Below are 27621 nucleotides of genomic sequence, written 5' to 3'. Positions count from 1 at the left end.
TTGAATCGCAAGGTTCAAAATAGCCCCACGCTAAGTTTTTTCCCACAGCAGCACACCGCTCCCTCCCTGCCCACGTCTGCTTTATGGCTGAGCCACACAAAGGACTACGAGGGGAGAGCCGAACGACCGAAAAATTCCCATGATCTGAACCAAAACCGTTACTGGTAATTGGCGTCCGTTTAAAGGATTTTAGCGAATGGGTCCTCTTAAAACGTGGTTTTACTGTCCCCGCTGCTGTTTTTCGACACAATGTACAAACACCGCCGTCATTTTATTTGAGAATGAATATGACCACACACTGTTCATGAAGGAAAATGTGAGTTTTCCTCACAGGAAACGATGCTCCTGCTCTTGATTAATAAACATTTTCATTGTAATCCAAAGATAACAAACCAATGTAATTTACTTCAAAGCAAAACTTGACAAAACAACAGAATGACAGTTTGATTTCAAATTAAATAAATAAAACTATGTATTTATTTATTTAATAATATTATTTTTGTTATTGTCATTTTTGTTGTTGTTACTTATGTTACAGAATTGTTCATTATTATTATTATTATTATTATTAGTAGTAGTAGTAGTATTAGTAGTAGTAGTAGTAGTAGTAGTAGGAATAGTATTATTAGTATTATTACCAAATATTTGCACAATATTCTCAAACATTTAAGCTAATTGTCCCAAATCTCTAATACTCAACAAAACCAAGAAAATTCACGGGAAAACAAACAAACAAAAAGAACGCACATCAATGGGAAACCCACATGATCAGTGTCTGGGGCCTCTCTCTGTTATGAGAACAGCGGAGACACGTTATCAATTTGGCACTGCTCATTCAAATAAATGTATACACACTCTGATAAGCGGCAGCGTCTCCGTGTCTGTGCTCCTGCAAGGGGATGTGGTCCAATTCCTGATAAATGCTGAGTCTAGTGTGAGGTGGGGGGATGTGTCTTTTTCCCCTTTAGCAGTTCTCATGAATGCAGTGTTAAAAGGTATCATGGGAGTTTCAGGGAATCCTCTCATTCTGGGAGCGAGGTTGTGCTGACGTATGTCAGTGAAACATAAACCTTCTCACGGGTTGCCAGTTCACTTTTGAATGCCATTGTGTTTGTATTGAACTTTCAGATCAACATATGGTGCATTGGCAATTATCATAAGGGAAAGCATGCATCTAGAGTGAAATGTTCTACATTTTTTCCAACATTTAGTTCAGTTACATTTAATCTATACAGCTTGATATTTCACTGAACAACTGGTTAAACTGGTTTTCAGTGACGCGACCCCAATTTTATATCGGTGAGCATGTAAATACATTCTCAAAATGTTTTTGAATTATTCTATACACTTATAAATAACAAACAGACCTGCTTTTGAATAATACATGGAATGTGAAATTGTGGGATGTGTTTGTTATTGGGGGTTGGGTATTTGACAAAAACGTCAATAATGGACCTCAATCAATATATTAGAATACCCAACCCTTTATTATTGCAATTATTGTACTTTTTACAATCTTCTGGATGTGCTACTCTCAGAGGGACAAGAGGAAGAGGTTGGGGAAGGGTGACAGGCGGGGAAGTGAGAACACATCTTTCAGGATAAAAAGTGTTTTATCATTTATTATGCAATCTACACTCAGTGAGCACTTTATTAGGTATTTATTAAACTTATTTTTTAGAGTCTTCTGCTGCTGTAGCCTATTCATTTAGAGGTTTGACACATTAGATGCTCTTCTGCCGGCCACTGTTGTAGTGCATAGTTATTTGCATTAATGTCACCTTCCTGCCAGCTTCAACCAGTCTGGCCCTTCTTCTCTGACCTCTCTCATTAACAACATGTTTCTGCCTACAGAACTGCTGCTCACTGGACATAATGGATGTTTTTTTGGTTTTTCGCACCATTTTCTGCAAACTCTAGAGGCTGTTGGGCATGTCATTTTCAAGCTTGTGTTAAGAAAAGCAGTGATACTTAAGGGGTTAAAATAAATGTTTTTTGGATGTACTGAATGTTACATCAAGTAAGCTCATGCATAGCTTGTTATATCTGACCAGGTGCTTTTCCCTGGGTTTATGTTTATTAAAAGAGCCAGCATAGATGACACATTCTGTAAGTGACTTGCGGGGCTGTAGGAACAGATGGAATTGTGAAAGGTGGTGGGAGCTGTAATGCACCTCTGAGAGAGGCCAGCATCCATCTGCGCGGGCTGACAGGAATGTGTGATAAGACTGACTCATTAAGAGGGAGTGGGCCGTGTGAACCAAGCGATGACGAGCGGATGGTTTCCTTTATGGAGCATGTGTGTTTCCTTCCCCGTATGAAAATGATTGTGTAGAAACCTTATTTTCAGTGATTCAGAAACACATTATTTTCAGTAATTAATGTGCTATGTGGCGTGCTCGAGTTTCAAATCAGGTGCGTGCACAGACGGTATTTCTTCACTTAACACAGGTCGAAATGCAGACTGTTTTAATACGGGAGACAAAGTTTGAGATGAAGTTGAAGTAGAGTCTGCTGTAGATTTATTGTGACCAGCATTGAGATATAAATATATATAAATAAATATAGAGTGTAGCAGCAACAGAATGGCTGTACGGTTCTCTTTAAACAGGTTGGACATCTGCAGCAGTGAAAGGCAATTACTGCTGCTACCCCCCTACTCATTTCTGAAGGACTAGTCACAATTTCTTTTCAAGGTTTCTTGAGCTCCACAGAGGAGAACTGTGTCTTTCTGGCACAAAAATAAATACTTTTCTCTGAAGTTCATGAAACACAACACATACAGTGAGAGGCTCCACAACTTTTTAATCCAGAGGTCCACTAAAATGACCAGCTGGATGGACATTTCAGAATGTGTTCAGAAAGCAAGGAGATGGGATAATTTGCAGTATGATCTCCCATTAAGACCAGAAACGCCTTCAGAAAGTATTCAGACCCCTTCAATTTTTGCACACTTTATTATGTTGTAGGTTTAATTTTATATGGATCAAATTTAAATGGATAGAAAATTTTCTCTCATTTATATAAGTATTCAGACCCTTATAGCTTTGAGTCTTCTTGGGTAAGTCTCAACAAGATCTGCACACTTGAATTTGAATAAATCTCTGGTTGATTTTTTTACACAGAATGACACATATGCAATAATAGAGGAAATCAGCAAGGGGGCAAATGCTTTGCTGACTGGTCAGGAGTCCCTTGGGGGCGATGTCTAATTCACCACACATTTTTCAAAGGGAGGATGGGTTTGAGCCAGTACAGCACGTATGGGCGAGACCGTGTTGCAGTCCATAGGCCAGCCAACGTTCAAACCCATTTATGACACACACCATCCCCCCACCCCGCGTTTGGCTTGGGTTTTGAATCCCAGTACGACACATTCTTCAATGTGATCCCAGTTCTATTTGCAGCCATCTTTGTTTTGACTGTCTAAAAAAAGTGGGAAAAAATAGATAAGGAGGGCAAGTTACCCACTGTTCTTCCAAAAATGCAAAATAAGATCTATTAATAGAGTACATTTCACAAATAGAGCATGTTTTATTCCCATTTGGATCGTATAACACTTCATTAACAATTGTAATTTCACGGAGGATGTTGCAGTGGCAGGTTGGATGTTTTACAATAAATGGGCATAACTAATTTGTGTTGAAACTGGCACACTGAAAGAGCCAGTCTATAAAGTGGCGTACAATAGAAAACGCTGTGTACCGTGTGCACGCTTTGAGAGTAGCGGTGGGAGAAAAGGGCACGGCGCAGCTGAACACCCCGCTGCTGGAAAGATAGGGCAGGGGATCTGTCCTTGGCAGGACAGGAGGGAGCTCTCTACCCGAGGTCACACTCCAAAGTGCACCAGTGTTTCGTTTCATAAGGCCGTCGTGCGTGTGCCTGTGAGGAGACTGTCAGGGCGGGGCCCTGCCCAGACTCCACATAACCCTTCCCACAACCGCCCTGCTCGACTCGCCATTCATATTAAGCCTGAGTTTTTTTATCACGTTCGCGGCGCAAAACTTTCGAAAGGCAGGACAAAAAAGTAGCGACTATTTGCAGGAGTCTTTGCAACAGTTTTGTAGTTTTCAGTTTGTGTCATTGTTCACAGTCCACCATTGTTTATTTCCCATTGTGCCACAGCCATGACTTGCCTAAATGGTCAAATATAGCAAACATGAGAAATATAAGATGGTCAAAGAGCGAAATATTGAGACAACACATTGCTATCAATATAATTTTGTTACTTTGAAAGCAGTTTTGGGCCTTGTTTTGTGTGAAATTCAAGGTCGGTATAAGGGAAAATACACCTCATTGATCTTTTAGTATATTTAGTAAGTTTCATTTTAAATGGGGAAATTGTAAGAATCCCTTTTAATTACACCTCTAGAGATCTAAAGTTTCATTCCACTAAACAACTAGGTTGACACATTGTTAAAATGCATTTGCACTCTGACTTTTGCATGTCCAAAAAAATGTTATGATTTCCCACAGAAAGACGACATCCTTACATAATATGAAACATGCTGCTTACATAAAATGAAATACTTGAATACAAATCTGGATACCTTCCTTTCTGCTCTGCATGAACATTAAGAAAATACATGGACTTATGGGTCCTAGAGGAGGAGGAGAAGCCCCTACTGTTTAAGAAAAAGACAAACAATAACAAAGAAGAAAAGAAGAGTAAAAAATAGCCTTTGTTCAAACTGCACTCTTCAGACCCAGCTGGTCTAAAGAAAGCCCCAGTGCAGAAGGGTTAAGAACTTTCTGGAAAAAAAACTGCCCTGTCACAATCCAGGCCCAACCCCCCTCTGAAGCCTCACAAACCCACGGTTGAAAATCATCCTTTGGGAACCCTTAGGTTGTGACGAGACATTTTTCCAGGGAAAACATTTTAACAGGGGAGCATTTAACCCTCCCGCAGAGAGGGATCGCTTCTGTTTGGATGATGCAGCGAAGTTCAAAGATGACTGGAGAGAGAGGAATGAAAGGTGACGATGCACAAAAAACACACACTGAGACATTTGCATTAAAGAAAATGTTTTATTCATGGATTACTCATAGAGGCATATCTCTCAGCGCACACTGCCCTAGAGGTCTCAAACACAGTCAAACCCAGGATAAAGTGAGGATGTCTCAATACCTATTTGTTCTAAAGTGTTTCAGGATGCGTACAGTATCCCATTAAATCCAGATACAGTCAATGCAGAACACTGTATTCAACTGGTCCCTGCACAGAGGGAAGGCAATGTACTGACAAAATGATGTCATCAGTAAGCTGAAATATGAACAAGTATGGAAATACAGTATATGGCTCTTTGGAAACTATATAAGCACTGGGCTAATTAATTACCAATTTCCATCGCGGTATGATTAATAGTAAAATAGCCAATGAAATTGCTATTGCATTGAGAAATCCTGATGGATCAGTCACATGACAAAGAATGACTAAGACAATTCCAGAGCAGAAAGCATACCTAGCGAAAATGTTATTTAATTTAACGTCAACTGGAGAAATCGAGACTGCATATGAACAAACTCTTTTCTGCTTCTTAAAATGGGGAAACAAGCATCACGTTTTCTTATTGACAAAGTCAACAAGTGTCAGGGTTTTTCAAAAGCCACTGTGTGTCACAGAATAAAAGCCTGTAACTAGCTTGCGTGCCGAGGTCCATGTCAGTCATGGCTCTGCGACTTTTGTCATGCTAATGTGCCGTGACACTGCAAAAGCATGGGCAGGGGGAGGAGAGGGGGGGGGTGGAGACGACTGCTTTCTCACGACTAAAGGCAGCCTCAAAGCTCACATTAAACAAAGCCAAGTTTACTGATGTGGATCACTCTGCGACTCTTTGTCAGCATTCTGTTTGCCCACTATACGTGAACAGAGCTCACGAGAGAGACTGCCAAGACAAAAACTGTTCTGTCACCTCCCCACACGAAACTCAATGCTGGGGTCATTGTGATAAAATTAAAGGAAAAAAGAAGGCCCCATGTACCAAAAGATGCCTTAAATTAGTAATGACTTTTTCATTTTAATTTAATTGTAGTAACATACATAGATTTGTTCAGGACCTCAAGGTGTTATTCAGAACTCATAAATGTGGCATATTATTTTTGCTAAGCTGTATGCATTGTTATACACAAAAATGTGAATGACAAGTAGGGCACACAATGTAAGCAGCTTAATTTATCTATTAAGTTTACAAAGTTTGTTGTTAGCTTTTGTTATTTTCTCTCACTTCTGTAATTAAAACAAATACGTTTCTCGGTGTTATCAGAGATATACAGTAAGAGGACACTGATTATTTTAAATGTCATGAGAACAACAGGATAAAAATAAAGCTTCAGTATATTAAGGGTGTCTTGTAGGGGTGTAATGATACAACAATCGAGACTGATGTAAGGGCAAAGATCCAATCCAATCAATACAACAAGTAAAAATCTATATACTATATTAGCGATAGCAATATATTGTTTATAACAAAACATTTATGCCCATAATATTATGGTGCTCCCTAGCAACACTGCCAACATCACTGTTTACATATCTGACTTGCCCTCATCAGCTCTTGCACTAGTCCTTTTCTTCCTTTTGCACTTTTTGCACTCTCTGCACTCTCAACCTCATATTGTTTGTATGTGTACATTGTAACAGGATTGTGTAAGCTGAATCATATATATTGATAGTTGCTTACTATAACAGATAACATATCAAGGTGAAGCCTTTCTCCTGTCTTTAGGAGGTGATGAAAACTAAAAGGCAGAAATCAGTCGCATGATAAACCTGCTAAATGTCGGTCAATTTAGTTATGGGCAAATAGCAACAACTATGAACAGCAGTCCAGGAGTGTATAAGCCAACTCGAAATCTGCTCAGCCTGAAACCGAACATCCGACCAAGAACCACTCAAGTCACTAGATTTTACAAAATCTAATTTATATTGCATTTATATCAAACATTCTTGGCTAACGTTTAGCCAATAAAGTATTGAAGATTACATCTGACAACCATCTGACTTACACAAGAGTAAGCTGTGTCTCAGAGCAGCTGGCAAATAATTTATCAACAGCTCATTCAGTTCCAGCCATTCAGAGCAGAGCCACCAAGCATCGCAAATTGAGATTCACTTTACAATATAAGATTCAAACTGTCTGATTGAATCCACAGCATACAGTATCTAAAAGTAACAGGTTTACATTAATGGGCTATAATCTTGGAATTACCAAACAAGCAGGGAGCACTCTGCTACTCCAGTAATTTGATTCTCATGGAGCATGCAATGGAAATAGCTCATTTTACAACTTTCCGTCACCAAGTGTCAGGTTAACATTCTCTCAACATCCCTCACATGACAGCCCCTGAGATGGCTATAACATTTCAGTTTTTTCTTCATTTAATAAAGGACTTGTTTTCCAGAATGAAAGCTGTACCTTTGCTGACATTCAACATATTCATTTATCTTGGAGGACCATAAACAGAGCATATAAGTTAGCCAACTTCGGATGGGTGGCTCTTCATTTGCCTGTCAGTCAAATACACAGGCCCTTAGACATACAGGGAGTGGTTCTTGTTGATAAGTGCCTCTCAGGGGATGCACAGTTTGAATGCAGCTGGAGAAATGCCAAGGTGAAACTGCCACCCTTATACTGAAAAACTGCAGAACTTGGGTGTTATTAGACAGGATTGTTGCCAAATGTCTTTCCAGGCCTGAGTTCCAAAAGGGAAAATGTATGACGATGGACCAGACCTTACAGGAGCTCCACCCGCACTGAGAGCTAAGGAACAGGGGGAAGGGCGATGATGTCACACAGTTCCCACGTGCTCTAGGGATGGGTCTTAACCCCCGGATTGTGGGATGGTGGCACACAAACAGCTGGCCGGTCTTACGTATTCTCTTTGTCCGCTCAATGCAGCAGCTCAAATGGCCCGGGTGAAAGCAGGTGAAAGGCTGTCAGCCCTCGTCAGTGAATTATATAAGGGGAGCATTGAGATAGGCTAGCAAGAAGCCACCCCGTTCAGAGCCCGAGGTCACCAAGATGTCAGCCCGCTTCTTCACTGGGAAACTTAAGGATCTCATACTGGACCGCCGAAACACAATGGCCAACCCGTGCTAATCCCCAGATTTTTAACAATGCGGGGGAGGCATTAGCGAATTACAATCACTCTGTGGTTTTCGAGAGTGAAGCCGGGGTCAAGTATGGAGGGAGTCAGGTAACAAGAACTCATTTGTGACTACCCATATTGAATAAAGGAAAAAGACACTCCACTTTTAATGGATAATCACATACAGAAAAGGCATCTGATCAGGCAAGGTGAGAGAGAACAAGCAACCAACTGATTGCTTCCTCTGGCAAATCATTCACAATTCTAAACGCTGTGATTGCAGGTGACAAAAGGAGAACGTGTAGAGTGTCGAAGACCTGCTGAATGTGACTCATTAAAAACTTTGAGAAAGCAGAACGCAACTAGTATGATTATGGTTGGTTTTAACCTGAGGCAGAGACCTGAGGCGACCCAACACCCACATAAAGGGATTGCAATTAGCACCCACAGTGAAACAGGCATCACAGGGAGAGAGCTACAGCCTAACTCGACAGATGGGGACCCTGCAAGTCTCCCATGTGAAATGCACCCTTTCGTGCAATTCTACTGTAGCTACACACTCCAGATAACATACAGGGCATGGGCTCCCATTTCAGCAATGGCACAGCCATAAGTAACAAAGAACTCAACATATATGAAGCAATGTCTAGGCCCATGTAAAAGTCTACAACACACATACTGTACACTGTATACAGGTACAGCCAGGTCCAACATTATTGGCAAACTTAAGTAAATACATAAATAAATATGCACAAAAAATACTGTAAACTAAAAATAATGACATAATCATTATTTTCCAACATATGTAAAGTAGTGTGGTTTATTAATGATTCAATGGAATCACCCAAATTCCATGGTTTATGGCCACCATGGATTGATACTTTGGACCAGATTTATGTACATGAAACTTGCAGTACAAAATGCGGCCTGGCGAGGGTATGATGCCTGAAATTCACGTCTTATTTACAAACGCTACAGCTCATCAGCCAATAGGACTGCTTACAAACCACATTGTGTGAAAGAGGCAAATCTTAAACAGCACATGTTTAATGCTTTGAATATTTTCATTGCATGTGGCGTATTTCTTGTATCGGCTGCCATGTAAAAGTGTATCCAGTGCAGGATGAAATGTGTATACATAATCCAGCTGTGCCGGCTATTGTCCTTGAATGAAATGCAAGATGTATCGTTTCAATGAGCTTGATACAGTGGCGGTCATATAGGCAGTGCAGTAGGGCCCATGTCTCTAAGTGTCTTATATCAGTATGTCTGTTTTTTTTACAGGTCTTTATATTTTAATCACTCACCGGTAAATAACATGACTACATATGCTTTAACAGTGGTACGTAAATACGCAAACTCGTCTCGGTCATGGGTATTACAATTATATGGTTATTTCTTTGTACAATATGTGATCATGCTAAATGTATACCATGTGTCTATTTTTCAGAAAAAGGCTATAATGTATAAACAATTCAATGAAATAAGTTTTGGGAGGCTAATTCATTTGGTGTTGGTGTTATTTTCTGATATGCCAGGACTGCCGCTGGGAAATGTGTTTGCTGTTTTATAAATATATCCTTAAATAAAAGTGTCAATAAATGATTAAATAAATAAATAAATAAATAAAATGGTAAATAAATGATTAAATAAATAAATAAATGTATTTATTTCCGTATATATTGATGGATTTATTTCTGGATTTATTTATTGATGGATTTATTTAAGGATATATTTATTTAAGGATTTCATGCTCCAACATGCAAATAAGAGCTGTTCTGATTGGACTGCACAGGCTGTCAGTCACTGCTGCAATGATGTCAGAAAAAGATGGAGGAAAGGAGTATCGCGGACCTGCTGCGTGAAGCAGCAGATCGAATTGAACGGCAAACAGGAGACGGTTAGTAGGCTAATGTAGCTAGCTACATTAATCCTAAAATCAAGCTTGATACTTAATGTACACCACAATCACACTGAATGACACCCCCATTCCAACTTTCGTTTGTCTAGTAGATCGTCGTGGTTCTGGCGGTAGTCGGAGAGGGAACCAACAGCTGCAGTCACTCCCTTTTTAATGGTTTAATGCCACTCAGGATGTACGTTTCCAACACCTCAAGAGGAATCTCATAAGAGGGTCGTCCTACACTTCTCCCTTGTTGATTTTTTAATGCAGCACGATGCAGAATCGTCTGCAGGTTGCTCCACACAACCTCGTCCACATCAGAATCAGTCAGTGCTGCAATATCTACAACGCTGTCTACAAAGTCTTCCACTGTTTCTATAATATTATTGAGTGGTACATTACCACTATCAATGGTATCTGCCAGTCTTAACATTTCATTTCTTAGCTCCGATAAAAACTCCATTTTGGTACCTAGCTAACCGGTAGTATAGTCACACTTGTAAAGAACTTGTAGACAATCCAATCCCAGCATAGGCCACTGCAGTCCAATCAGAACAGCTAGCTCAACTGAAACCCACCCCCTTATTTGCATGTTGGAGCATGAAATCCTTAAATAAATATATCCTTAAATAAATCCATAAATAAATCCATAAATATATCCTTAAATAAAAGTGTCAATAAATAAATAAATAAATAAATAAATAAATAAATAAATAAATAAATAAATAAAATGGTCAATAAATAAATAAATAAATAAATAAATAAAATGGTAAATAAATGATTAAATAAATAAATAAATGTATTTATTTCCTTATATATTGATGGATTTATTTATGGATTTATTTATTGATGGATTTATTGATGGATATATTGAAGTATTTATTGATGGATTTAATGAAGGATTTATTTATTAATATGTCACAAAGCGTCCTCCATAAAAGGCATGTCTTTTTGCAATGGATATAAGTGATTAAAAGCAGCATATCAATGCATTCAGCGTACTCATATTTTTTACTAGCAGCAACGAACATTTGTTACTGTCACGATAGATGAGCACGTTATGTCAGTAATTTTGCATATGCATTAACCCTTATAGGATCTTCGTTTTTTTGTTACACAGGGGGTCCTGCCGGGTCTAGTGGACCCGTAGCATTTTGGGGCTTTTAATTCAACACAATCAAACCTTTTTTTGTTAAAATACTCAGCAAATGTTTACTTCATCCCAATTGCAAGTAATATAAACAACACATATGTTAAATTTGTTCCCTTTACCTTTGTTAAATCACATTTATGAACTGAAATGGCACTCGTTTTTGTTTATTTTTTTAATCAAAATGTAACAAAATAAGAAATGAATCACAAAACAGGCTTTACTGGAATATAATCAACAAAAGTACAAATGAGGCAAGTTTTTCTAAAACTATAATGTATTATTTATTTGAATTTCATTAGAAATTTAACCTACTCAGGCCAGGTTACACATAACACCTGTCTGCCCCATTGGACATAACACATACACATAACACCCATTAGCCCCATTGAATACAGCCATTTTTATCCCAGACTATTCCACACATGAGGGCCACAGTTTCACTGTGTGTGTATTGTATATGTACTTCTTGCACTGGGTGCATGTATATTTTGTTTTCCTGTCCATCTTGGGGCCACACACTTCACAGCGCTTCTTTGTATTGCTGCCTGAATCCTCCTTTCAATGGCATGAAAAGGTCAAAAGTAGAGTTGATGTCTTGTACATGAGTGACTGCCATGCGTGTAGGTCCTGGTATCATCCGAATCACATTGGCAGCCATGCGTGGGGGTTCATTTCTTGAGCAGGAAGACCATTCAATTTTGCCATTTTTTGACATCCATATGTTGTCATTTGCAAGCTGTTGACGGGCAGGCCCTGAGGCTCGCTTGCGTTTCGGAGCTGGCTGATGGGCTGGTCCTGTGCCTTGCTGCTCACTGGCTGGTCCTGTGGCTTGCAGCTCATCGGCTGGTCCTGGGGCTGGCTGCTGGCGGCCAGCTCCTGAGGCGCGCTTGTGTTTCGGAGCTTTCTGACAGGCTGGTCTTATGGCTGTCTGCTCACGGGCTGGTCCTATGGCTGGCTGCTCACAGGCTGGTCCTATGACTGGCTGCTCACGGGCTGGTCCTATGGCTGGCTGATCACGGGCTGGTCCTATGGCTGGCTGCTCACGGGCTGGTCCTATGGCTGGCTGCTTGCGGGCTGGTCCTGGCTGCTCGCTGGATGGTCCTGGGGCTGGCTGCTCACAGGCTGTTCCTGGCTGATCACATAGTCCTGGTTGCTGAAGGGCTGGTCCTGAGGCTCTTTTACGCTTCAGAGCTGGTTGATGCTCATCCTCCTCTTCAGACTCAGTGTCAGACTCTGAATTTTCAGAAATGTGATCCTCACATTCTGAAACTTCTTCCCCTGCATCACCATCAAAATCCTCTGTCTCTTCCAATATCAACTGTAAGGCAGTCTGAACAGAGAATCGCTTTGCCATCTTGATCAGTTGTGGTATGGAGGTATTTATAGTGGCTGGTCCCCATGATTGGTTCCCGCAAGATAGAGGGTGAAATGTGTGGGAATATGGGTGCAGATAGTGTTGGGTGCTCCAATTTTGCAACAATGTTGCGACCTTGTGCGGGAACAGTGGGTGAACACTGTGGGTGCTCACACCAAGGGCCCATTCACCTGCTTTACTCTCTCCCTCTCCTTCTCTCTCTCTCTCTCTCTCTCTCTCTCTTTCACACACACACACACACACACACACACACACACAGGCCCAGAAAGGAGGAAGGGAAAATGCACAGGACCTATGATTTCCACACTTTCACTAGCCCCGGGTCCAGTGGACCCGAAGACCCTGTATGTAATACAAATTTATTGGGGGGGTATACAGGGGGGGGTCATTGAAAATGTTTTTTGGTTCATGTTCCTCAAAGAAAATGAGCCAAGGCCAATGAATCTTAGTTTGAAAAAATAATTATTTGTATCATTTTTCAGCCCGGTGCTCCAGTTTGATACATACAATGCACGTTTCCTGAGCAGAATGCGTCATATGTGTGCCTGAAGATCATCACAAAAGGCTTAGTACATCTGGATTTTTGACCATTCCTCCTTGAAAAACTTTTCAAGGTCATTGATATCCTTGGGGTTTTGATTATGAACCCCTCTCTTCAGTTCAGGGCACAGATTCTTAATGGGATTTAAGTCTGGAGACTGAGCAAAACATAAATGTGCAGAACATGGATGTTGTTTTCGCTTAACCATTTCAACCATTGCAGCCCCACGATTCTTAAACATTGATCCTTGGGTTCTTTATTGACTCCATCACCATCTTCCTCACAGTCCATGGCAACAATGTGCACTTAAGTCCTTTTCCTGGCAAGTTTGCGGCAATTACATATGTTTTACATATTTTATTATTGCTCTTACAGTGCTAAGGGGTATGTTTAACTATTTATGTATTTTTGTTGTACCCATTAGCACAGTTGTGACAGTCAATTACCATCAGTCTCTTCTGAATTGACAGTTCTTTGACTTTTCCCATGCTGATGGATGACAAAGGGATTTTAGTTATTTTGAACATAACGGACAGATTATTATGTGTTGTTTAGCATATGGAGCCTTTTTTCATTTTTATGAAGGGTGTCAATAATTCTGGGGCTGACCAAATGTATAGTATATATATATACTGTATATATGCTTATCAACTAAGCATATTTGCATTTATTTTTTATAACCAGCCATTAAACTATCTTACAACAATGCCATTTAGTGAGTCAAGGCCCCCTTTTTCAAGTCAGCCTAAGTAATGGAACAAAGTTTTGGCAAATGTAATGACTTGCAAGGTCAATGTCTCATTGCATACCCCTGACATATGGTGACTGCATCAAGTCTGCGACACATGGAGAACACTTATGATCTGATCCTTTGAGATGATCTGCCAAGCTTATACCTCTCCCTATCAGTTGGTGCGTGTTCACTGGGGTTTTGGACTTCAGTTTCCATTTGAACAAGAAATGCATGTTCAATGGGGTTTAAATCTGGTATGTTCACCTTGTCTTGCGCCTTGGTAAAGTTTGATATATTTTCTGCATCGTTGCATTAAAAACATCTGCCTAGTAAGTGTGGTGCCATTTCTCTGAATATTGGTGGATGATGTTTCTGCACATTTCAGCTGTCATTATATTAATGCGGTCATTTTGATAGAGCAGGTCATAGATGGTATAATTTGAAACAGCTGATGGTAATTTCTCCAAATATTTATGATGATTTGGAATAGGGAGACTTGAATCATTGAATACCATTGTTATAATATAGTTCAATCCCTGTTTTAAGAAAATACATGAAGTAAATGCGAACAAACATCTTCTTTTTTTTAAACTGTACATACAATTGCAAGCCTTTGGTATTTGGATAGTGACACAATTTTTGTTGTTTTGGCTATACTTGAAACAATGTCTACAAGATTAGCCTTTTATGTGTTTTATTATCAAAATTGGTGGACAGTCTACACAGGAGCACTCTTTATGTCATTGAGGCAAATCTGCTGGGCATTGCCCTCAAGCCAGAGGTCTTCTCAGGGCAAGGAAGCTTAACATATAAGCCAAAGAAAAGCTTACATCTGATTTCCATCATTGTTAATGTTAAAATAGTAATGCATCACTGACATTCAGTACATTGGTGATTACCTGTACGCAACTCAAAATCTTATACAAATAGCTAAATATACACAAAGTGTACAACCTTGTATTTGTATTTGGACACACCTGTGCCACAGGTTCCAAGATACTGATGTGAGCTACATGGGGGCATTTGATGTACCATATCAAGACGATATGAGCTACACAGAGATGGTCAGGCAGTTCCATAAAGTCAACAGAAAAAGAAGAGAAATGTACCAAAGCAGGGTGTGCCTGAACTGCTTTTGTTTAGGGAGAAGAACATTCTGTTTTGAACTCCCTGCATCTGATCCTATTTTGTTAATTGTGTTCTAGAAGTTATCGGTTAATGTGGGAGGGCCAGGGGATTATGGGTGTTGGTGAAGGATGAACAACAGACCAGGTCCCCCATGTCCACGCCAAGTTATGTGTTTCAAGCATGTTTCTGAACCAATGAAAACAAAGGTGCCATTTTCTGTTCAACATTGTGGAGGACGCAGGGCAAAACCGGAGTACCCTGGTTTCTCTTTTTTTTAGTTTTGTCAGCAAAGTCAATGTGCATACCGTGTAGCCTTTGCAAGATGATGGATGATGCAGTTTACATACAGCGTCAACGTCTTTGAGATAAACAAGGCAATAACTTAATCTTAGGGGAAAAGCTGTCTCAATTACTGGCCTTGGAGTTTGCATTCACAAGCACTGTTTCAACCATACTTGCTAGCTAGCTGCACCTCTCACCATCTTTAATTTTGATGTCGATGTCCAAACACTCAAAAGCAGGGTAAAATAGGCAGTTACGATACCAATGAATAATGATCTTTCATTTTCAGAAAGTGTGGTTTGCCTGGCTGCTTTGATCTCACAAATCATAACACAATTGTTGATAGCCTACACAGTGTCAGGTAACTCCCAAAATAATAATGAGGTAACTTTATTTTAGCGGGGTTCAAAAAAAAACCTCCACACAAATCCCCTTCCATTCACATTTGAAGGGCATCAGCTCTAAAAGGGTCCGGATAATGACAGCAGTTGAGCAGGAAATTTTAGATATACCTGTCAAAAGTTACTGACATCCCTAGCCTGCTGTAGTAGGTTAGTAAGTGGTCACACAGAAGTTTTGCCATGATTGCGATTGCTTTAAAACAAGCACATATGTGTTGATGGCCACAACGCACTGGTTTAAATCAGAAAAGCACCCACTTGTGCACAAGGTGAATTGCATAGCAAGCTAATTCCAAACGAAAAGCAAGACTCTGACTGACCCAAGCCCAACCCAAGCCCAACGGGACCCGATCCTGCAGCCTGAATGCGTTCGGATCATTTAACAAAAAAAACCCACAAAAAAACATTGGGCATATAAACTTTGCAAATTAAATTAATTACGTTTTAGGGTTAAAATAAAAAATATACAGCCTAAATATAGAGTTTGTATATGTACGTACAGTACTGTGCAAATGTTTTAGGCAGGTGTGAAAAAAAGCTGTAAAGTAAGAATGCTTTCAAAAATAGAAATGTTAATAGTTTAGCATCAATTAACAAAATGAAAAGTGAGTGAACAGAAGAAAAATTTAAATCAAATCATTATTTGGTGTGACCACCCTTTGCCTTCAAACCAATATCAATTCTTCTCGGTACACTTGCACACGGTCAGGGATTTTGCAGGCATATAGTCATGGGTGTGATTCACCAATTATGTCAAACAGGAGCTAATGATCATCAATTTAATATGTAGGTTGAAACACAATCATTAACTGAAACAGAAACAGCTGTGTAGGAGGGTTAAAACTGGGTGAAGAACAGCCAAACTCTGCTTCCAAGGTGAGGTTACTGAAGACAATTTAATGTCCGAAGTCATACACCATGGCAAGACTGAGCACAGCAACAAGACACAAGGGCATCAGCAAGGTTTCTCCCAGGCAGAAATTTCAAGGCAGACTGGGGTTTCCAGATGTGCTGTCCAAGCGCTGTTGAAGAAGCAAGAAACAGGCAACGTTGAGAACCGTAGATGCAGTGGTCGGCCAAGGAAACTTAGTGCAGCAGATGGAATGCACATCATGCTTACTTCCCTTCGCAATCGGAAGATGTCCAGCAGTGCCGTCAGCTCAGAATTGGCAGAAACCAGTGGGACCCAGGTACACCCATCTACTGTGTGGAGAAGTCTGGTCAGAAGTGGTCATGGAAGAATTGTGGCCAAAAAGCCATACCTCCGACGTGGAAACAAGGCCAAGTGACTCAACTATGCACGAAAACACAGGAACTGCGGTGCAGAAAAATGCCAGTTGGTTCTCGGGACTGATGAGTCAAAATGTGAAATATTTGGCTGTAGCAGAAGGCAGTTTGTTGGCCGAAGGGCTGGAGAGCGGTACAAGAATGAGTGTCTGCAGGGAACAGTGAAGTATGGTGGAGGTTCCTTGCAAGTTTCAAGCTGCATTTCTGCAAATGGAGTTGGGGATTTGGTCAGAATTAATGGTCTCCTCAATGCTGAGAAGTACAGGCAGATACTTATCCATCATGCAATACCATCAGGGAGGCATCTGATTGGCCCCAAATTTATTCTGCAGCAGGACAACGACCCCAAACACACAGCCAATGTCATTAAGAACTATCTTCAGCATAAAGAAGAACAAGGAATCCTGGAAGTGATGGTATGGCCCCCACATAGCCCTGATCCCAACATCATCAAGTCTGTCTGGGATTACATGAAGAGACAGAAGCATTTGAGGCTGCCTAAATCCACAGAAGAACTGTGGCTAGTTCTCCAAGATGTTTGGAACAACCTACCTGCTGAATTCCTTCAAAAACTGTGTTAAAAAAGTTTAAAAAAATGTTTTAAGTCTTGTAAGCTTATTGGGAGGGGGGGGTTGTGTGTGTGCACTGTTTTGTTATTGAAATACCTTGGTACGTACTGGTGTTCAGGATGACATCTATCTGAACAGATTATTCATATTTAACAAGAAATAAGGACCTCATGTCATATTTAAAAATGCATGCCATCTAATCCTAAATCAGTATCACCCTTCTTCCCTCCGTTGCAATTACATGGTACTGCATGTGGTGAAATTTATGTTGGAATAGATCCCATGCATTTTTAATATGGCAGGTCTTTATTATTTATTTAATATTAAAAATTCTATAGCCGTGATAGAACACCAGTATGTACCAAGACATTTAAATAACCAAAAAATGCAGTATTAAGTGTTTATAGACACGTTTATACAGTTTAAAGCATTTTAATCACAAAAAAACTAGTTTAATGTTATGGCTGATGGGTGTATGTTTTTGGCTTGTTGTACTTCCATTAACAGAACTTCAATATCCGCTTCAGAGAAGCTTTTTTCTTTATTTGACTATCTCTTTAAAATCACAATCACAAATTTTGTGCACGTGCCTTTCATTTACGATTATTTGGTATCTATCAACATACACACGTGGATACGAAAAAAGCTGTGTCTATCCATCTTTCAGGAATACGACGAACGTTGTTAGTTCCTTTACGATCCCACATAAATTTGCAAATGGATTTCCGAAAATATTGATAAATGAGACCCAGAGAACGTATCTACAAAAACACATCTTTGGTCTTCCAGATCATTTCAGAGGTACATACTTCAATTATTATGAGGTATGGAGGTATAGATAAAATATGTAAAGTAGGTAATTTGCATACTTTGAAATTCAAACATTTTTGTAGCACTCTATAATCTGAACAATTATTTCAGATTCTACATAAGACATGTTTGAAGATTGTTTTTCAACATTTTTATATTATCAGTCCCCAATAGTATTTTTCTATAAATACATTTTTTTTCATTATGAAAAATAATACAATTTCTGGATCTAACAATGAGATTTGTGATGCGGTACCCACTCTGAAAGCTTAAATAATTGGCTCAAAACACTCTCCTGGGTATAAATGACTATGCACTGAGAAAAATGATTCTTGTAATATCGTTTCGAGAAAGGTGTTCAAAAGGTGTTATATATTGATAAATGAGAGAAAGGTGTTCAAAGGGTGTTATATATTGATAAATGAGTCAAAATCATCCAAAAGGTAGTATTATCCTGAAAATTGAATAGTTGAGGGACTTACTCCTCGACAGGCTGCACAAGTTACCCACAAACCATTGTGCAAATTATTGTCCTCATAGACATACAAAAAGTCCAGGACAAAATGTGCTGTTGAATGGAAGCGCAAATCATTCAGTCACTATTTGAACTGTCACCTTTGTTACTAAAATATAACATGCATATGGATAGAGTAGCCTAATTAACCCACCGCTTTTGTTACCGCTCTCTAACCCTTTCACATCCCAAATAAACCCCAGTCAGTAACAATGTAGATGAAAAATGTAGAAATATATATTTCTTGTAGCATTAAATTTGTGATTTATTTGTCAAGTAGCCAGAGACGAGATACAGAGAGCAGGGAGTATGCAGATGAGGTGTGTCTGTGCTTGTGTCTGTGTCAAGTATAATAACATAATAATCTATTTTTAAAGCTATGTACATACAACACAAACACTACAGTACATGCAACACATACCTAAATGTCCTAATTATTTATCCATTATATAAATACTATGTTTTATAACAGTTTCTGTCTGAGTGACAGAAGTGCTCACTGTAGCTGCATCAGAGTGTAGGTGCAGTGGGCAGCTGTCAAATTTCTACCAACCTGAACTATTTCATCTTCTGATTTTATTTTTGGTAGCAATCAAATACATATCAGTGTAACTAGGCTGGCAGATTGGTGCAGGATGTCTTCCCTCTAGCTGGTGTGTGTGTCTGTTTGTTAATGTGCTTTTTGGTGTGTATGTGCGTCTGTTTGTTTGCCTAGCCCTCTACTATATTAGAACCTCATATACAAATCCACCAAGAACAGGGAGTTTACAGGAGGTATCCATAAATTAAGCACATTTTAATTTTAATTATTTTTTTTAATAGGCTCTCAATTTAAGATGAACATTGTAATAATGTTCATAAGTAATAATAAAAGTGACCTTATTTAAGTTCAGCTGAACTGCTTCTTGCACTGTTCATTGTACTGAGAAATATGTTAAAATGTGTTTTACTGTAGCCAAGTAATTAGAACTATTTTCTTTTTTATTATGCCACTCTTTCAGAACTAGCTCATTTTAGATTGACCCAAGATCATATAAGACAAGGCATGTAGCTCCTTTGGAACTTTTGGAAAATTAAATTTTTTTTGTATGAATCAAACATTAAGTAATTTTACCAAAAAAAGATGTTGCAAATATCATATTGATCAACTTTTGGAAGACATCCAAAAAAAAAAAATCTTCTCTGTGCATTCCTGAAAAGGGTATAGGTGTCACGTCTGTGCCTTTTTTCTATTTTTCTTTTCTTTTCCTTTTTCTGTGTCCTCTGAGTTTTTACTAATTTTCGTGCCTTATGTCCCAGTTCTCTGTCCGTAGTCCTGTCATTCATTGATTTATTCATTCATTTCAACTGTGTCTCGTTATCTGCTCCCTTGCATTCACACCTGTTTGTTGTTTAGTTCATTGGTTTGTGTATTTAAACCTGTCTATCTGTTCTGTTTGTTGCTAGTTTGTCAGCTTTAGTCATCTGGGTAATGCTTGCTCTGTTCTGTTCTAGCCTCTGTTTCCCTGTCCCGTTTATCTGTGTGGTTGCTGTTTGTTTTTCTGGATTATCTGTTATTAAATAACACTGCCTGGTTATTTGGATTCTGATTCTTGGATATTGTTTCTGTACGCCTGTTTTTTGGTGGGTACATTATGAATTATGAAAGCATTTCCGACTCGGAAATCACATTGTTTATTGCTTGCATTCACTGAGATAAGCTCATAAGCTCAAGTCAAGAATAAAGTTCACTTTCTGAAGTATTTCAAAATATTATTGCCATGATAATGTCCTCAATTGGGTCAGACAGTTTGTGCTATGAAGGATATTTTAGACATTTATGGCAGAGATCTCATAGATATGACAAAATATATTATCTGATTAAAAGTTTCTATAATGCATCGACCATTGCTCATTTAGTAGCCAATGTTAATCGGTGCTATTTAGGTACTGTATGTAAGCTGTAAACCAAAGCAAAGTTTCACATGTGGTTATATTTGTCACATGCACATTTTGTTTGCAATGATAGGTCTATTTCCTTCATGTTTAATTTCTATTTATATGTGAGTATGTGTATAGCATATAAAGTTAAACAACAGTCATATCCTTCCCCCTGAGTCAGCAATATTGATGATTTGCACTGTTTCTATAGCCTATGTTCATGCAAGAAAAATATATGCTGTGTGTTTTATAATACCCTAATGTTTGACCTACTTAAATTAACCCCTTAAGTCTCATCAGGGCTGGGGTGGTGTAGTTTTTTTTGCATTCATTCCCTTTTTCACAGTGCAATTTTCATCACAATGGTAACAGGATATACTGATTGAAAGCATTAAAACTCATGGTTCTATCTGTATAACCTATTTTGACTTATAACTTAACTGTTGCTTTAGCAACAACAATTCCTTATTTTGTAACGTGGGTGTGAAAACAAGCATGGGGGGACCTGGCTTAGTTTCCACCCTTAGTTTCTATGTGTCCTTTTGGAGTCTCCAAATTGGGAAAACTGCCTAGACATAGCTTAGAAAAGACCATTTCCGGTGATATTTTCATCACATTTGAAAAGGGAGTGTTGGCTGTGGCTCCATTGTGTTTCTGAGTGCACCAGCCACAACCACAATAATCTGTATCCAGTCAAAAACAGAAAATCTTTTCAGTGACCAAAAATGTTTCACTGGGTTTGAGTATCTGTAACTTTGTTTTAGTAATATTTGGAGTAATTCTAACCTTTCAGTAGAGACCAGGATTTAGCCTGCAGTCAAAAGGGTTCAAAAATAGTAACCATTTTATTTTCGGTATGTTATTTTCAAATTTGTGTCAAAAGAGGGGCAATACTTAAAGGTTTAAAGCATGCTTAAAATGTCATGAAATAGCAGCTATAGAGTAATTATTATTCTGGTCCCAAGTCTTGACCCTGCTGAAGCCAGTCTGGGAAAACAGTCAATATAAAAAAACTGGTTGGGGACCTGCCAGGTGTGCAATGATTTTGTCAGGAATGTCAATTCTAACTGCTCACTATTTGGCTTATTCCTGGCCTTAGGACAACTTCAAAGGGGCTGAGCCATGGTTTGGAGCCAGAGACGAGATACAGAGAGCAGGGAGTATGCAGATGAGGTGTGTCTGTGCTTGTGTCTGTGTGTCTGTTTCTCAATGAGGGATGGCCTAGCAAACCTCCTGTGGCATTCCTCATGTCGCAAAAAATCGAATCCCTTTGGATTTGAAGTTACAACATGGAAAACCAACACGGTGCAATTTGGTTTTGTACATTTTGAGATTACTATTGCCTGGATCGTGCCATTACTAATACAATTATCACTTCTGCTGTTGGAAGCAGAAGTAAACGTTCACTTTTTATCATAGTGACCTGCCTCAAACAACATAAGGTAACTTTATTAGCTACGTTTTTCAGCTTTCATATGAAGTCAGTCAGTCCTCGTCTGGCTCCCCATTCACACTTCAACTCTTACACACCACACCCAATCAGCACAGTGGATCGGTATGCACAGGAGGTAACCCCCCTGCTTCTCTCAATTAGTTAAAAATGCAGCCTTTTCTTTGAGTCAGCAGTTAGTTTAGTCTGGAATTTGTTTTGGAGCTGAAGGAAGATTGTTGCATCCAGGCCCGGTGTTTTACAGTTCATCCCTGGTCTTTTCCTTTTGCAATATTTGGCTTTCTTTTGGTTTTTGGCTTTCTTCTGACTGCTCAGGGTGAAGCAAGCTGTGGAGTGGTCATTTTTCTTCAATTGTTTCTCTTGGGACTGAAAGTTGTCTATGTCTGTAACTTTGTTTGTTTAACCCCGTATTTGGGCCATAGTGGGATTTTTTAAATTCATTCCCATTTTCACAGCACAATTTTTAATCAATATGCTCACAGTATATACTGTTTGATAGTGTTAAAACTCACAGTTCTATCTGTATAAACTATTTGGAAAACAAAAGCCAGAAGAGACCAGGATTGTGCCTGTAGTCAAAAGGGTTCAAGAGTAGTAACCATTTTATTTTTTTATTTTCAAGCTTCTATTAAGAAAAGGGGTGATACTTAAGAGGTTAAGGTAGTTAACCTTCATTTTTGGATTAGATGTTGAATATTTGTGTAGCTTAATACATTTATTCATTTTAATCTGGTTGTGCATTGTATGGATTTGTTGAAGTTTGATACAATGAGCTCAACAAATTTGGCGATTTCATTGATAATTGATATCTTTGGTCGTTATTCATAAAGTTATTCAGTGGTGGACATTATACGAGCATGTTAACTGTAAAAAAGGCTGGATTCGGTAATTAAACATATTTCACTTATACTTCACTTCCCCGATAATTAATACATGGCCATTGATGGACTTAAAAGCAAGAAAATACACCTCAAGTATCTCCACTCCTGCATGTATCGCTTTTTTTTTTTTTTTTTTATAAATCTTTTCCAGATTTTTCCCTTTTTAGACACATAGTGCACACGGTCAAAGTGACCCCTCATAATCCAACCTGTAAGAATAAGAATTTTGCTTTTTATGTTTTCAGCATCACTGTTCACAAAAGGACATATCGCTGTCCACAAAAGGTGATGACACTGATATTTCTTCACAAGTATTTGCTCACTGGAAGCCAAACTTTTACAACCTCTTCATTAACTACAATGTCTTAGCATTCAAAGGCCACTATGCTACCTATAGTATGTGCACAAGGCCACACTGTAACACTGTAGCAGTTGTGAACTTGCCTGTCAGACTGTAACCAGTATGCTGATGCACTGTTATTTCTCTGAATCAGCAGCTCACATTACCTGATATCTCATTGCTTTCTGACACAAACTTCCCAGCAACCGCCGCTTGACTAAGCTCTTTGCACTCTTTGCACTTCTGTTATAGAAGAAATTATATTGTCACTGTCCTGGTTACACAAATACAAATGTATACCAAGCTTTTTTTCCTGAAAGATGAAATTAACCTCACTCTTTGCGGTGAGAACCAGCCATCTACAAAGGTGCTGTTGGATGGTGAAGAGTTCTTACCTGAGTAACACTGCTTTTGGTCCAAGGTAATAAGCATTCGGAGATGAGAGAGGACTCAGCTGGGATAAGCTCTGGGAAAGGATTTGGAATCTGGGATGCCACCGTCTCTTCCCCTTCTTTACTTTTCCTATGTTGTAAAATGAGGGTTATATCAGCATAGTCAATCAATATCATAATTATTTGTACTACCAAATAAATGGCATTATTGTTGACAATATTATTTAAAGGAAATATTGAACCATACACAGGAATAGTTTTTGTCCAGGACACCAGGGTTAATTCTCTTTTGAAAAGTGCCATGGAATGTTATGGAAGACGTTCTATGGCACGTTCTACATTAATACTTCTATATTGCCTGCATTACCCTGACAGGGAATGTAATTTCTGTTTGTTCCAGAGAAAATATTGCCCCCTATTGGCACAAGAGTACCTATTTCAGCCAAATACTCTTCCAGGAATTCACATCCATGTACAACCAAGCCCACACCAAGCCCAATTCACGGTGGCCTGGCTGTTGGCTTCTCTAAAAAATATTATGGAGTATTTAACATTACTCATTGTAGATATTTTGTTGACCATACAAGGTTGGCATGTTAAGGCACCGAATTTGATACATCCAACTAAACACATGCCCTGGGTTTCATTCCCCATAGATAACTCTTCCATTATATTTAATCTCCTATTCATTTTCCTATGTAATTGCTGTATGTGTTCATTCACTTAACTTCACTAAGGGTCAGAACTGATGAACAGTACGTAAACTGATAAATCCACTGAAATGGAATTTATTCCAAATTCAGTTGGCACAAACATCATGTTGAGAAAAAATTTGTTGAGAAAACCCTGATGAAAATTGAATGTATATGACTGCTTGAAAAGCTGTGAAACCAATGTTTACAGAATATGGTTTGTTGGTGTCTAAAGTAGACTGAAATATTTTTTTCATCAAACCATGACAAAACACATGAGCATAGCCGGGGAATTTATTGCTCTGCTGATGTGGAAAAGGGGAATGTTGTGACTATAAGTAATCGAGTGAGTGGGAGAATGAACGTTTTTTACCAATAAAAAAATGGTGTGTTTAAAATGTTAAAATGTGTTATTTGTGTTTCCATGACCGAATGTATGTATTTGTGTGTTTGCATTATTACCAGTTCCCCGATATTCTCTATGACATTTAAGATTCCAGAGCTAAAACCCAAGCCATCATTACAAGCGGTAGTTTTTACTAGCTACAACATAAGCAGTATACTATCGTGAAAAAACTGACAGCTGTCATAAAAACGTTGTATACAAAAGGATACCTGTGGAGAGAACCTTACTGAATTCTAATATAATATGAAATGTCAATGGTATTCTATAATATTCTTATGCTAGAATAATTGTAAGACCAAACAATACATTTTTGTGATTATGCTTTTGTACCCTCTTAGAGCTCGATCAGAAATATTAAATCACCCACCACATGGGACTTCAACTAGGGTGAAAAAAGTAAAGTGAAACTAAAGGCAGGCCAGAACACAAACAGTACACTGGCATACCCAGACTGCCCCATCTGTCCCCAACCAACATTCCCAGTCTACTCTTCCACACCACCCCCCACACACATACACATGAAAGTGTATAATTGCTATTAAAGATTTTCCGCTTCTTAATATGAATAATAATACTAATAATAACAGTACCCTACCCACTGCAGTCCACTCCAGTCATACCATCAGTTTCCATACCACTGACATCTGCTGACTACTAATCTGGCAGCAGACACTCCATAGACAATAAAGGAATATGACGCGACAAGCACTGCTATAACATGAGGGTGTTGTTAGGCACAACTCAAAGCGTTGCGCCGGCAACCGCCTGTAGCTGTGCCTGTATACACCATGCAGCACGGCCTCAAATGCCGTACTGCTGTTATAAAACAGTTAAAACGTATAGAAACAATTAGCCAATGACACAATATTGTGTTTGCAATATTATTTTTATGTACCGGATTGTGAGCAAATCGATAGTTTACTGGCTGGTAGATTAATTGCTACTGTGTGGGATTTACAATCACTGTAGAACGCAGTCACAGCCAATCAATATCCAGGATCAAAGCAGCCTGTTTTATAATAAGTCACATTACCCCGCCATTCCTATGTGGGCATTTTCATGACTGCAGGGTGACCCCGTATCATACGGACAGCTTTCTTAATGTAGGCGTTTATTTGACAGAAAAATACTGAGAGTGAGAAACTATATTAAGTATTACAGGATACAAGTGTATATGTGTAACTTGCGCACTACCAAGCACAGCCGAAGAAAATTGCCCCATGTGTGTGGTCGGGTGTTGGGGCTTTTAGAAAGCTGAGGGATTTTTTTCTGTACAACATGAAGGAGTAAAATCAAGATTTTCTACGGTGTATGTGAGACAGCCTTGCACTCACCGCATTGACTTTTGTTTCACTGTAAATACTGCAGTTACTAAGTTACTAATTACATCCCGGAAAGAAACAGGTGCTTGACTTTCATCCAGTTCTTTCTGTCCGTGGCCAAAATGGGGTAAAATGTACTCTTTGACACCCAAGAGCTCACCATTCATGTTTACAGGTACAAAGTCTGCGGCAATATTTCAACAGAACCTTCACTGCCTGTTACAGAGAACACAAAGACTCCACAGGACAGCATATTGACAGAACTCACCATGACAACCTTTAAAGATCAACCTGTGAACAGCTACACAACAAGGACCGATACAGACACGCTACTCCGCTCGCTCACGCACATGGGGCTTTGCAACATGTTGCATGTACGCAAGCACGGGGCAAACAGGCTCGGGAAAACCGAACGCGTTCGGCATTATCGGACAACAGCCGGCCGGGCGAAGGTGTCCCCCACCCCGCTGCAGCCTAGCGAGGGAAGCGAAAGACAGAGCAAGAGGAGGGGGGTTACCTATTGGCCATGGGGAGGGCCGTCCTGTTGACCGGGGCATTCGGGAGAGGCAGGCCCGGGCTCAGGGGGAAGAAGGCAGGGCCGGAGTAGGTACCCGAGTCGCCCTCGGCACCCCCTTTCTCTCCGGGGCTCCCTGAGGTGCGCAGGTCTTCCAGGGCTTTGCTCATATCACTGGCGGAGGCCCGACTACATCCCGGGTGTCATCTGGACCGGAGAGAAACAGACGTGCTTGGAGCTGGAGACCGCAGCGAGTGAGCGGCGTGGCTTGGCTTCGCCCACCCACCACCCCCCCCCCCCCCCCCCCCCCCACAGGCTCATCCACCGCCCCGCGAGGCCGTCCCGTCCGGAGAGAGAGGGGGGCAAAACGATCCCTCCTACCAAAACATGATCCACCACAATAAAGCTATTTTTAAAGCGATGACTCGGGACACAGGCTCCCTTCGCAGTGACAAGGCAGCGAATTAAACCCCGGAGATCCGTTCCACAGCTGACACCATCTCCGCCCGCATCTCTCCCTCTGGGGCTTTTTTTTTTTTTGTCCCTCTGCTTTTTCTCGGTCCGTTTTTCGGTTGTTTTTTTGTTTTTTTCGTTACCTGGAAGCAGACCAGCGCGAGGCTTACTTGAAAAAAAAAGAAAAAAGGCTGGGTTGTCGTTCGGTATGCAACTTAAGTTCTGTAATAATGAGCTCCTGGAGCTTAGCCAGACTGTAAAGCGACTGTTTCTTTGTCACGGACTTCGTGCCGCGTTTCCTGCGCGCACTTTAAACTGGACTGGAGAAGCGGGAGCGTGCGGTCTTACCCCCCTGACACGGCTCTGCTGATCTGTTCTGGGCAGGGCATTACGGCGCATTGAGAACAGGTTTATAAGCGCTAATCAATCCGAGAGCTAATGTTTAACTGGGGTCGCGGTACATAGCT

General features: G+C 39.8%; 1 protein-coding gene across 2 annotated transcripts in view; it reads right to left on the bottom strand.

The window, feature by feature from the left end:
* The window catches only part of grb14 (growth factor receptor-bound protein 14), a 62548-nt gene extending 35601 nt beyond the window's left edge, over positions 1-26947 (bottom strand). Inside the window, exons 1-3 of one of the 2 annotated variants that reach the window (XM_061234814.1) lie at positions 26705-26875; positions 23771-23897; positions 23543-23618 (exon numbers count right to left, since the gene is read on the bottom strand). In XM_061234814.1, coding sequence (XP_061090798.1) covers positions 23543-23618; positions 23771-23897; positions 26705-26744 — 243 coding nt within the window. In that variant the 5' untranslated portion in view covers positions 26745-26875. Of the gene's footprint in view, positions 1-23542; positions 23619-23770; positions 23898-26704 lie in introns of both variants that reach the window. The other variant, XM_061234813.1, reaches the window with a different exon arrangement.
* Positions 26948-27621: the final 674 nt, after the last annotated feature.

Source organism: Conger conger, chromosome 3 (assembly GCF_963514075.1).
Source record: "Conger conger chromosome 3, fConCon1.1, whole genome shotgun sequence".
NCBI classification, from domain to species: domain Eukaryota; kingdom Metazoa; phylum Chordata; class Actinopteri; order Anguilliformes; family Congridae; genus Conger; species Conger conger.
The sequence above is the reverse complement of the archived record's forward strand: the minus strand, read 5'-3'. Positions and strand labels throughout refer to the sequence as shown.